Source organism: Littorina saxatilis, linkage group LG5 (assembly GCF_037325665.1).
Source record: "Littorina saxatilis isolate snail1 linkage group LG5, US_GU_Lsax_2.0, whole genome shotgun sequence".
NCBI classification, from domain to species: Eukaryota; Metazoa; Mollusca; class Gastropoda; order Littorinimorpha; family Littorinidae; genus Littorina; species Littorina saxatilis.
This window is the reverse complement of record NC_090249.1, coordinates 59373940-59386480: the sequence shown is the minus strand read 5'-3', so window position 1 is coordinate 59386480 and position 12541 is coordinate 59373940. Positions and strand designations below refer to the sequence as shown.

The following is a 12541-nucleotide window of genomic DNA, read 5'->3' as shown; positions in this document are numbered from 1 at the left end:
AAACTCAACTGCCAGACTCCTTTTTGTGCAGGTTGGGATTTTTTCTTTATGAAGAACACCAGAATCAATCCGCTAAATGTGTTTATCACAAAATTCCCACTCTGCACGGGAAGCAGCCAGGGTCTTCTTCTTCGTCGTCTTCTTCTTCTTCTTCGTTCATCTTCTTCTTCTTCTTCGTTCATGGGCTGAAACTCCCACGTTCACTAATGTTTTCGCACAAGTGGGTTTTGACATGTATGAGCGTTTTTACCCTGCTATTCAGGCAGCCATACGCCGCTTTCGGGGGAGTTTATTTCTAAGTTAGAGACTGGAAGGATGCTCTTATTTCATGTAAAATCCCAAACATATCCCATGTAAAATCCCAAACATATCCCATGTAAAATCCCAAACATATCCCATGTAAAATCCCAAACATATCCCATGTAAAATCCCAAACATATCCCATGTAAAATCCCAAACATATCCCATGTAAAATCCCAAACATATCCCATGTAAAATCCCAAACATATCCCATATAAAATTCCAATCATATCTGTGATGGTGTATGAGATTTTTCATTTAGGAGGAAGGTTTATTTTCAAGCTTGAAAAAGGGACCTCTTTGCAAATCATTACGTGTAGCACTTCACAAGTGCAGCACTGCAAACAATTGCGCGCCTAAATGCTTTTTTTGGACTATTAGTTAAATGGTTGTCATTGACATCCCTTGTCTTTCATACAATAGTTAAATGGTTGTCATTGACATCCCTTGTCTTTCATACAATAGTTAAATGGTTGTCATTGACATCCCTTGTCTTTCATACAATAGTTAAATGGTTGTCATTGACATCCCTTGTCTTTCATACAAACACAATAGTTAAATGGTTGTCATTGACATCCCTTGTCTTTCATACAATAGTTAAATGGTTGTCATTGACATCCCTTGTCTTTCATACAATAGTTAAATGGTTGTCATTGACATCCCTTGTCTTTCATACAATAGTTAAATGGTTGTCATTGACATCCCTTGTCTTTCATACAATAGTTAAATGGTTGTCATTGACATCCCTTGTCTTTCATACAATAGTTAAATGGTTGTCATTGACATCCCTTGTCTTTCATACAATAGTTAAATGGTTGTCATTGACATCCCTTGTCTGTCATACAATAGTTAAATGGTTGTCATTGACATCCCTTGTCTGTCATACAATAGTTAAATGGTTGTCATTGACATCCCTTGTCTATCATACAATCAACATGAAGACAAACTAGACTCATCTCTGACTGAGAAATTCCTATTTTGGTCTCTGACAAACTCACTGCAACTACAATCCTTGGAACTAAAAAGACTTTTTTTCATAAAAATAAAATAAAATAAAAGCATAAATCTGAGGGAAAGGAACCCTAAAAAAAGTAAAATAGCGCAACGTCTGACTCTAAGTCAAAACAAATCTGTATGTTGAGAAATAAGAACAAGTCGCGTAAGGCGAAAATACAACATTTAGTCAAGCTCAGTCGAACTCACAGAATGAAACTGAACGCAAAGCATTTTTTCCGCAAGACCGTACACTCGTAGCATCGTCTGTCCACCGCTCGTGGCAAAGGCAGTGAAATTAACAATACAGAAAAGTGCGGTAGCGGTTGCGCTGAGGAGGATAGCACGCGTTTCTATATCTATTCTTTTTAACTCTCTGAACGTGTTTTTAATCCAAACATATCATATCTATATGCTTTTGGAATCAGGAACGGACAAGGAATAAGATGAAATTGTTTTTAAATCGATTTCGGAAATTTAATATTAATCATAATTTTTATATTTTTAATTTTCAGAGCTTGTTTTTAATCCGAATATAACATAATTATATGTTTTTGGAATCAGAAAATGATGAAGAATACGACAAACGTAATTTTGGATCGTTTTATAAAAATAAAAAAATTTTTAATTACAATTTTCAGATTTTAAATGACCAAAGTCATTAATTAAATTTTAAGCCTCCAAGCTGAAATGCAATACCAAAGTCCGGCCTTCATCGAAGATTGCTTTGCCAAAATTTCAATCAATTTTATTGAAAAATGAGGGTGTGACAGTGCCGCCTCAACTTTTACAAAATGCCGGATATGACGTCATCAAAGACATTAATCGAAAAAATGAAAAAAACGTCTGGGGGTATCATACCCAGGAACTCTCATGAGAAATTTCATACAGATCAGTCCAGTAGTTTACTCTGAATCGCTCTACACACACACACACACACACCACGACCCTCGTCTCGATTCCCCCCTCTATGTTAAAACATTTAGTCAAAACTTGACTAAATGTAAAAAAAAGTAAGGAAAACAAGGACAACTAGTTTTGGAGGAAGGGAGCTTAATAAAACAAAAGAAGAGATACAGCAACTATAAAGTTAATTTTTGCCTTCTGAACAAAAAAATTAGCCCATAATTTTTGGACCAAAAGCTCACTACTTTACTTTAAATAACCTCTTGAGAACAAAAAAAACTGTAGGAATCTTAGCGAATGAGAAGCAGACCATCGATGCAGACACAGATGGGGGAAAGCTCTGACTTTATTGGGAAAAAAACCATTTTAAACAACGAGATGTAGCCCATAAACTAAAAAGACACAGGCTAGCATGGCCCTGAAAACAGAAATACTGGTTCTGTAAAGCACTGCACAGAATTACAGTAAAGCAAAACGTTCCAAACGCACTGTGCATTACAAGTAAAATTCCTTGCCACAAGAAAAAAAGAAAAGAAAAACAGTTGAAATGCAAAGCATGGCACAAGCAACGACAATTCTGCTAGCTGTGTTTGTGAGAAAGCAACGGACACACACAAGGTATGAGGTGCCCTACACTCACCTTATCTATTCCCAACTTGCCGAAACACACTTGCAGCAGTTTGAAATTGTTTATGTACTCGTGTTCTAACCGTGTGTTATATTTGACCTTTTTGAAAGCTATTGACCCTGAAAGGAGGGAGAAAAACAAACAAGTTGTTTTAAGTCTTAGGCTGTGCGTACAACTAACTCAAACTGTTTACTAATGAGGTCCATGTCACATGACCACAGCTCACTTCTGCTTCAACTGCCCTTAGAGAAAGAAACTTTTGAAAAGACGCTCTGTTGAGAAAGGGTTTAGGCTCCTCAGTTATCTTCTATAAACAGACAATCAGTTAGCTTGTACGAATGGACAACCACTAACAAGCAGGACCACGTTTGCAATATTTGTCGATCCGCATCACTGGGTACTATAATGCCTGGTCAAGTAAAAACATCATCGGGAAACACTGAAATGCTGGAGGAGATAGATGGAGAGTGAGGGAGAAGGTTTAACAAAAAATCAACTTGACAGAAGACAGGAACCCTTAGTGAACGGATGAGGGAAACGACCTCAAACCCACACTTTCCCCTTATTAATGACATACTTTTCATTTATTTTATTCAGTTTAAGCTGTTGCTTCCATAAAAATAATTATTGTATTGAATTTGATACATACTTCTCTTTGGCCAAAGTATTACTGCATGGAGAAACATTTTCAAATAACCAAAAACAGATTTTTTTCTCAAGTGTTAACACTTTTGAAGTAAATATAGATGCACTGTACAAGTTCAACTACAAGACCCTGCACTTCTGCCAAGTTGTGTGATATAAGAAGTTGGCAACATTTCAGATGCATTTCTCTGTCAGTCTTGATTGTGCAATACTAATAGTGTGGGTTATGGCTGATTCACATTTAAATGCAAATCAGACCGTTACATAGAAGGCAAAAAGGTCTACTTCCACAAGTATTGATAGAAATTTCAACAGGGTACAAAGATGGAATACAAAACAGACACCTGAGAGTCCATTTTACCATATAAGTTATAGGTTACTGCAATTTTCAACATCCACATCTTTACAAAGTTGTATTTTGTTGTTATTAAAATCATGCTTCTTCTTCTGCGTTTGTGGGCTAAAACTCCCACGTACACTCGTGTTTTTTGCACGAGTGGAATTTTACGTGTATGACCGTTTTTTACCCCGCCATTTAGGCAGCCATACGCCGCTTTCGGAGGAAAAATCATGCTTCTGAAAATGTTGCTAACTGGTTTTCACTGTCCATAAGAGAGTAAGCTGCAGTGATATGAAAATGGCAGATACAACAAACATCTACACAGTTCACACACATCAAGTGATTACTGACATGCATATGTGTGCATACAAACAATGCAACAGGCAGGTGAAAATTCCTCACTTTTTACACCTTGCACAGAGGAGTATTATGAATGCATGATTATACAATGATTACATGCAAAAAGCAGTCAGTGATCAGTTAGACTAGAACATTTTCATAACATGACATTTGTGTGTTGATGAACAAAAAAAGACAACACCAACCCTTCACAGCCACAAGTGTCTCCAAAAGATCCAAATGTCATACATTAACCTATCTCACTTGTGGCTCTGAACTGTCGAAACGCAGCATGCAAAACACAGGGAGTACAACGCCTGCAGGACCAATTAACACAGTTACTGAGTTAGTATGATGTGATAACATGAAAAGCGGTAGGTTAGTAAAACACAGATCTGAAGGTTCCCAGTATGACCGATCTCTCCAGGGCCTCTCAGTCTCACCTTGTCCACCCCAAGCTTTCCGAAGTTATTTTGCAGGAGCTTGAAATTCTGAATGAACTCGTGTTCTAACTTTGTGTTGAATTTGGCTTTTTTCAATGGGATTGTGCCTGAAAGTAGCAACCATGGTTAGACACAAGCATAATGTCACACACGAATTAATCATATTACTTAAACAAGTGTCCCAGATTAAAACACTGCACATACAAATCACAGCCAACCATACAACAAAATCTCAAAATGTAATCACATACTGTATACGCTAAATGCGTCAGATTGGAGAAAATAAACACAGACAACCGACCGTTCCAATTTTTTTATACGTCAGATGGAACAGGGCTCAACCAATGCATGCCTAGCATGAAGCTGCATAATTCAGCACAGGAACGAGCAAAGCAACACAAAATGCAGAGATTGATCTGGTTTAGGATTAAAGAAAATCCTCTCTCCCCAAGGCAAAGATATCGAGGAAAACTAAACATCAAAGCCAACTTACAGCTACCAATAATTATTTGTGCATGTCATTGTCAGGCATATTTCTCAGCCATTAAAATGTAAACCAAATCAAAATCTGTCATTCAGTGTCATTTGTACGTGTATAAAATTCTGTCATTCTGTCTTAATAGTTGTGATCATTTTAAATGTAGCCAACGTTGTAAAAATGTTATCCTTGTCAATAGCATCAATCTTGATTATTACGATGTTGAAATAAATCAACAGTATGCATGCATGTAGTGTGTAAACTGAATTCTTTGGTGGCCTGGATGGAAATGCTATCAGTCCATCCATCCAAGAATCTGTTCTCAAGCAGTAAACAAACAGCCTAACAGATAGAAGACACTAACTTAACACACACACAAAAGTGAAAAGGGGGTAGAGTACTGCAGATTTCCAACATGACAATTTGTTTAAGCCTCACCACTAAATTGGAGAGGTGAAAAAGGTGAGAGGGTGTGTGACCTAGAATCAACACTCCACTCACTTGTGTATACAGAGAGTCACACTTGTAGTACTAAGCTAGTCTACTAGGCACGTCCTCAAGGCTCCTATAAAAACCTAAATGAAAAAAGAACATGAGCAGGACAGTGAGACCTGCTCAGAGTTGTTGGCCACTAACTTATCAAAAGTTAAGAATAAGATACTGTTGTAAGTCGTTGGCCACTAACTTATCAAAAGTTAACAATAAGATACTGTTGTAAGTCGTTGGCCACTAACTTATCAAAAGTTAACAATAAGATACTGTTGTAAGTCGTTGGCCACTAACTTATCAAAAGTTAACAATAAGATACTGTTGTAAACTGTCATGTATCAAGAAAGTTTGTTCTTTCATTTTCAGAAAAAAAAGTCGAGCAACAAATATCGTACATTTACCATCTATTTTTGCAGTTTTAAAGCCATCAAGTTTTGTTTGGTTGTTTGATAATAATTAAGGTACATGTACATGTTTCTGTAGTGATCAACTGTCTAATAGCATTACATGTATGAAGTGATTTTGTTCTTACATCAATAATGAGAAAAACAAAGCTTTGCATGCTGTAAGAGCACACCAGAGGTAAAAGGTTAGCCAGACTTTGTTGCAAAGCACAACTCATCTAGACAACACAATTTACCTTTAAAAAGAATGAAAGTGAATATAAAATAATCTGTATTCTTTTCACGAGCACAGGCCTCATGAGACCAACAGCTTTGCAATGAAAAAACATAATAAGTATGTGTATGTTTATAAAGAAACTCCCTTCCAGTCCCAGGAATAAAACAAATCTACATAAACTTCTTTATAATCCTAGCCTGAATAAAATACTTGCATTACAGGACCCAAGCTGCTTACTAAGCTACTTGCAGGAAGAGAAACATGGAAAACAGGTTCCATTGTCAAGGGCTCAAGACAGGTTGTAAGGACCCATTGATTCCCAAGTCCATGAACTAAGTGGAAAGTGCCAGGGAGCAGGCAGCAAAATGTGTAAGGAATGAGCCGACACTAACCATTCAATGGAATAATCACAACCAATACACACGGATCCTCTCTGCACAATAGCCAGACTAGTCACTATTAGCGTTACCAGAAGTATTAAGGTCAGGCACTATTTGCTTGTACAATTGCTTGAATAGAATTTACAGTTCTGAACGCAAATCTGTACGTAGATCAATGATCGATTGAGAATATGTGCTATTCTGGTGTAACTTTTACAACACCCAAGCAGACGGTTAGGTTTGATACCTGCAGAACAGCTGTAATTGATTATTTAACAAGAAGAGCAAACGCTCGATCGAGTCACTTTCGCAGTTCTGAATATTATATGAGGCATCAGATGGACAGGAAGAAATTGCTATTCACAACACAATGAGTCACGTTCACATAAAATTTGAGCCCGGTCACTTTTATAGTTTCCGAGAAAAGCCCAACGTTAAGTTGTGTGTTGCCGAACAGAAAAGGCTAGTTATCTCCCTTGTTTTTCTGATAACGTTCGTAAAAGGCTACAGATGTAAATACTTTGATGTAAAGAATAATCCTACAAAGTTTCAATCACATCCGATGAACTTTGTCAAAGATATAAAATGTCTAATTTTTCCTTTGACGCTGACCTGTGACCTTGAAAAAGGTCAAAGGTCAACGAAACCATCGTTAAAGTGTAGAGGTCATTGGAGGTCACGACTAAACAAAATATGAGCCCGATCGCTTTGATAGTTTCCGAGAAAAGTTTGTCAAAGATATAAAATGTCTAATTTTTCCTTTGACGCTGACCTGTGACCTTGAAAAAGGTCAAAGGTCAACGAAACCATCGTTAAAGTGTAGAGGTCATTGGAGGTCACGACTAAACAAAATATGAGCCCGATCGCTTTGATAGTTTCTGAGAAAAGTCCAACGTTAAGGTGGTGTCTACGGACGGCCGGCCGGACGGCCGGCCGGCCGGACGGCCGGCCGGCCGGCCGGACAGACTAACACTGACCGATTACATAGAGTCACTTTTTCTCAAGTGACTCAAAAACTACCTGCTGACCCAATTTTGAAAGAAATCTAACCCATCTGTTACAAACTTACACAATGCACACTTAAATTGATACAAGAGAGGAAAACTAAATGGTAAACAGAGACAAAAAACAACAACTTCAAGACCAATCTGAAGAGAAGTGTACAATCATATCAATACAATGATTGTTGGTATCAATTTCCCAGATGTTGAGTTGCATTCCAATGACATGAGTCATCAGTGGAAATGACACTAGAAAAGCAATCCTCTCTATAGACAGTTAAATCCCCTGGTGTGGGTTAAGTGGTTTCAGGATGTTATAGTGACCCTGCCATTGTTTAGTGTTTTTGTGTTGTACAGTACTCCTGAGGGAAAGTATGATGCACTGTTTTCTAATTGTGCAGGTTACATAATGTATGCAGTCATGCATTTGTATCTGTTCCACATTACTTTAAAATCAAAAAGAAACCCTAATAGTAATAGTAACACACCTGAACTTGTCTGAATTACAAGAACGTTTTACATAAACTAAGTAATGTTCTTTTAAAGTCCCAGCACATCATATTGTGAACTGCTAATAAGAATGTTAACCGCTATGACCCTGTTTAAAGAATGTTCCGACTTAGACACTCGCAATACCATTAGATTGTAGATCTACAGCTGCAAGGATGCAAGAGATTTTTTTTTAAAGTTACGTTATAATTAAACACACTAACCAGAGGAAGAAAACTTAGGTATAAAACAATCTGAGTTGATACATTTTGCTCAAATGCAAGCACTGCCCTCACGCATACTAATCCTTCATCAAACAAAGCTGTTACACTTGACTTTGGTATTCAAAAGCTGTCGCCCTATTCTATCTTCCCATGGGAAGAAGGAAGTCCTGACTGCAGCAAGAAGACATTCATTGACGAGAATCCGACAGAGGAACAGCTTGACTCACGTTATGCATCGTGCATTCTGATCTATACAACCGAGTTTCTCACACGTGTACACCGGCTAGGCCATGGAGCAGAGCAGTGTAATTTAATCTTTACCCTAGTATGCTTCTAACAGTCTTTATTCTTCTCTAACAATAACATGGCATTTACATTATAGCTATGTTATCACATTAAGAATCAGAGCTACACTGCCTGTTAGTGACTGTTACGCCGGTTGGCAACGACTATACTGGCACTACTGTCTTAATCTTTATATTTCAAAGCAGAAACTACTCTAAATGGAGTGTACAAACAATGGACAAAATTATTTTTGATACAGACAATATGACACGAGAATGTTGTCATTCACATCAGTATGCCTTCTCTCTGTTCATCATCAAAATCGTGTTTTTAACAAAAAACTACCATTGTCTTTAGAAAGTCAATGAAATCATCATCAACTTTAAGACTGCGACATATATATTATATTCCCAATGGACCATGTTAAACTACAGTCAGGGCCCACTAACTTTCTCTTGCATACAGCCATGCACTGAAACTAAAGTCCAGTTCTTCATTCACTTTTAAGTCAAAGCAAACTTTAAACTGTAGAAGGCAGGAAGAACATCAAGGACTGAACAGAGCACTATGTGACAATGTTACCACAAAGTGAACAGAGCACTATGTGACAATGTTACCACAAAGTGAACAGAGCACTATGTGACAATGTTACCACAAAGTGAATAGAGCACTGTGAGGAATGGTCAGGTGAGGGTGAGGGAGAAGGTGTGTCAGTGTGACAAGTGTGGTCAGACACAGCATGACATCAGTTGTTTGGAAGAGGAAGGGAGGGGGGGGGGGGGGGGGGCGACAGAGGAGGCAGGCAACACTGGCCTCACACTGTGCAGTGTGACAAGGATACACAAACAACAAACCAGCCTTTCCACCTGATTACCCCCCCCCCCCCCCCCCCCCCCCAGCTTTGCTCTTTCCACAGTCAGGACAAACTGTGCAGTCGGCCAGATATTTACTGTCAATTACGCCCCCCCTTGCTGTGACCATTTAAGACCTGTTGAAGGTTGTGACCCTCCCCTGCCTCATCCTCAGGGACTAATTGCAAGATGGCTGTGCGGGGAGTACTATACATGTATAAGGGTGATGCACCTTTCTGGTACAACACTCTCCAAGCAATGTCCAGCAATAACAACACAACTCTTACACAGCACATATTTTTGAAATTGAAAAGTGTATCAATCAATCAATATGAGGCTTATATCGCGCGTATTCCGTGGATACAGTTCTAAGCGCAGGGATTTTTTATTTTATTTTTATTTTATGCAATTTATATTGCGCACATATTCAAGGCGCAGGGATTTATTTATGCCGTGTGAGATGGATTTTTTTTTTACACAATATATCACGCATTCACATCGGCCAGCAGATCGCAGCCATTTCGGCGCATATCCTACTTTTCACGGCCTATTGTATCACTATCAATGGAGCACATGTGATTCTAAATCTAATCAAAAGAAGAACACAAGTACTCATCAGACAAACTGAAAATATCTTTTACTCGCAAACAAATCAGAATATGACACACACTATCCCCCAGCCCCAAATAAAACACAAGAAAAGTATGCAACCAATGAAACAGTGATGAAATAAGTGCAAACATGACAGAACAGCAGTCATTTATACACTTACAATAAAACCTCTGTTTTGAAGCCCAGCCCCCCCCCCCCCCCCCCCCCCCCCCCCCCCCCCCCCCCCCCCCCCCATAAAACAGAGGTTTCTCTTTATTACTTTCTAGTATTTGTCATATAGTCTGTTTGCATATTTTTTTCTGCAATGCAATTAAATTGTCAAAACCAAAATGAAAAAGACTGACCTGGAAAGAGCATATCCATAAACTGGCAGTATGCAGCACCTGAGGGCAAAAGAAAACAAGTTGTTATGCCGCACTTGTTCAAACACAGAGCCTGTCTTCCACATGACAGACCAGTTTCATACAATACTCTCCAGGCATTCCTTTCCCTACCTAGGCTGACAAGAGATGTCTGATGCAAGTTAAAAAGCCACATGGAACATGTATGAAATTGTTGAGACAAACGCTATTTCTGCATAATTAAATAACGCTATGATTTTATCTGCTTTTAATATAAATAATTAAAATGCTGTAACCATTTTTGATAGAGCACAACTACATTTTGAAAACACTAAACAGCGACTTTCCTTGAGACTGAACAACAAGATCACCTGCATCCACTCACTGGTTCTATCACACTTTATACATCAGCCACAACACTTCTGTTGAATGCTATAGTTTCAACTATTATTTACGCTGTCTGAATGCAACAAAGGCAATTTCAATCATTCTCAACAATTCAAAGAAGTCTGTTTGAAAAGTGACGGCACTAGACTAGTGCTGGAAAAACAACATCCATCCATTAATTTGCAAGAACAAAGTTTGGATGCAGAGAAACAACTTGCAGCTTGATCGCGCAAACAACATAACCCACACCTTAATCAAGCTCATTTCTTTTGGTAGATCATTCAGCCAGAGTAACATTAAATCAACAACAAATTACCCTGTCCTGACATTTTCGGAGCTAATCATAACGTATACAAAAGAACAACAAAATGAATGTAAATCAAACATTATTTACCTGTACACAGTTCCTCAATTTTGCCATAGCTGGTCTGCAGACTGTCATTGACCCAGGCGAGAATGTCATGACGACTGAGGTTGTCTGATGTTGCACTCGTACTGTACACATTTACTGCTGTGGCCATTTTAATATTTAAGTTTGTCCAATGTCACTGTGCACTTTGAATCCTCTTCTCTTTGCGTTTCCTGAAATAGAAAACAAATGCAGCATGGTACTATGGTAGTCAAAGTGAATCACCGAATCAATGGTAATGTTGGGTAAGATGTTTCATACTCCAGTCAATAGTGCTGCAGACCACATTACAAGTGAAAATGAAGTTATACGGTTGACAAGCCCCCCCCCCCTCCCTTTTTTTAACTCCCTAAATAAATCTGAGAAAATAAGGTCTTGAAAAGGAGGCAGTCTTAAAATGGGGGTAAATTTAGAGAGGTTATGAACAAAATATCTGAGATTCTAAAATTCTTTACAAGTAGGAATCCTGAATACAGATAACATTTAAAAAATGCAACAACAGTCATTCTGATTTTAGACAAAAAGGCATACAAAATATGGCGAAATCGTATGGGTTCCCAGGTCTGATTACCCCATAACTTCCTTATGTTCACCAAAGTCTCAGACTTTCACTGTTATGACTTGAATTGCTGTTACGTTTCCAATTGTTACTGAATTTGGAGATATGCTGATAGGATAGGAACATATAACAGGGCCTGACAGGCACTCCTTATTAGTTCATATGTAGACACAAATCTAATGACCTGCTGATTTACATAAACATAATGACAGCATCAAAATGTTACAATTCTTTGTTAAGAAAGGAAAATGCCATGTTGACTATACTGTTCCATTCACAACAATCACAATTTACCGTCATGCTAAAACAGTGCGCTCTCGGATATTATAACTGCGAATAAAAAGAGCCAGTTACCTCCATTTCAACTTTTTACACGTTATTTCGGTCAAGAGCAAAGAAACAGTCATCATACATTTTCAGAACGCAACATAGTCCTGCAAATGTCACAACAGAATATTCGACAGAAGCGTCTACCTTATCTTAGTAACAAAAAGAGCGTAATTCTAGGCAGATGGGAAGAACCGATGGTCAAAGAGACAGGCATGAATCATGTTCATGTCACCGGCAAGTTGAGTCTAGTTGTCTAAAAGAATGTGACATGACCTAACCAGCCCTTGCTTCGTGATCACTGAAAATTGGAGGAAATGTTTAAATCATGTCATTAACTGTCAATCGGCATCGCACAAACTGTAATATTACCAGTGATATGATCCTCAGACACCCTCCTTTAGGCGAGTACCCGCTCAACTTCTTCGTCTGTTCGACCGAAACTTCCCTTGCCTCGTTCAGTAGCTACAAAAGTTAGACCGGAAATAAAGATA

General features: G+C 38.3%; 1 protein-coding gene across 2 annotated transcripts in view; it reads right to left on the bottom strand.

Moving 5' to 3' along the window:
- The window catches only part of LOC138967578 (microtubule-associated protein RP/EB family member 1-like), a 25462-nt gene extending 12921 nt beyond the window's left edge, over positions 1 to 12541 (bottom strand). The window contains exons 1-4 of one of the 2 annotated variants that reach the window (XM_070340163.1): positions 12420 to 12541; positions 11147 to 11334; positions 10369 to 10407; positions 2840 to 2946 (exon numbers count right to left, since the gene is read on the bottom strand). In XM_070340163.1, the coding sequence (XP_070196264.1) occupies positions 2840 to 2946; positions 10369 to 10407; positions 11147 to 11273 (273 nt within the window). In that variant the 5' untranslated portion in view covers positions 11274 to 11334; positions 12420 to 12541. Of the gene's footprint in view, positions 1 to 2839; positions 2947 to 4594; positions 4702 to 10368; positions 10408 to 11146; positions 11335 to 12419 lie in introns of both variants that reach the window. The other variant, XM_070340162.1, reaches the window with a different exon arrangement.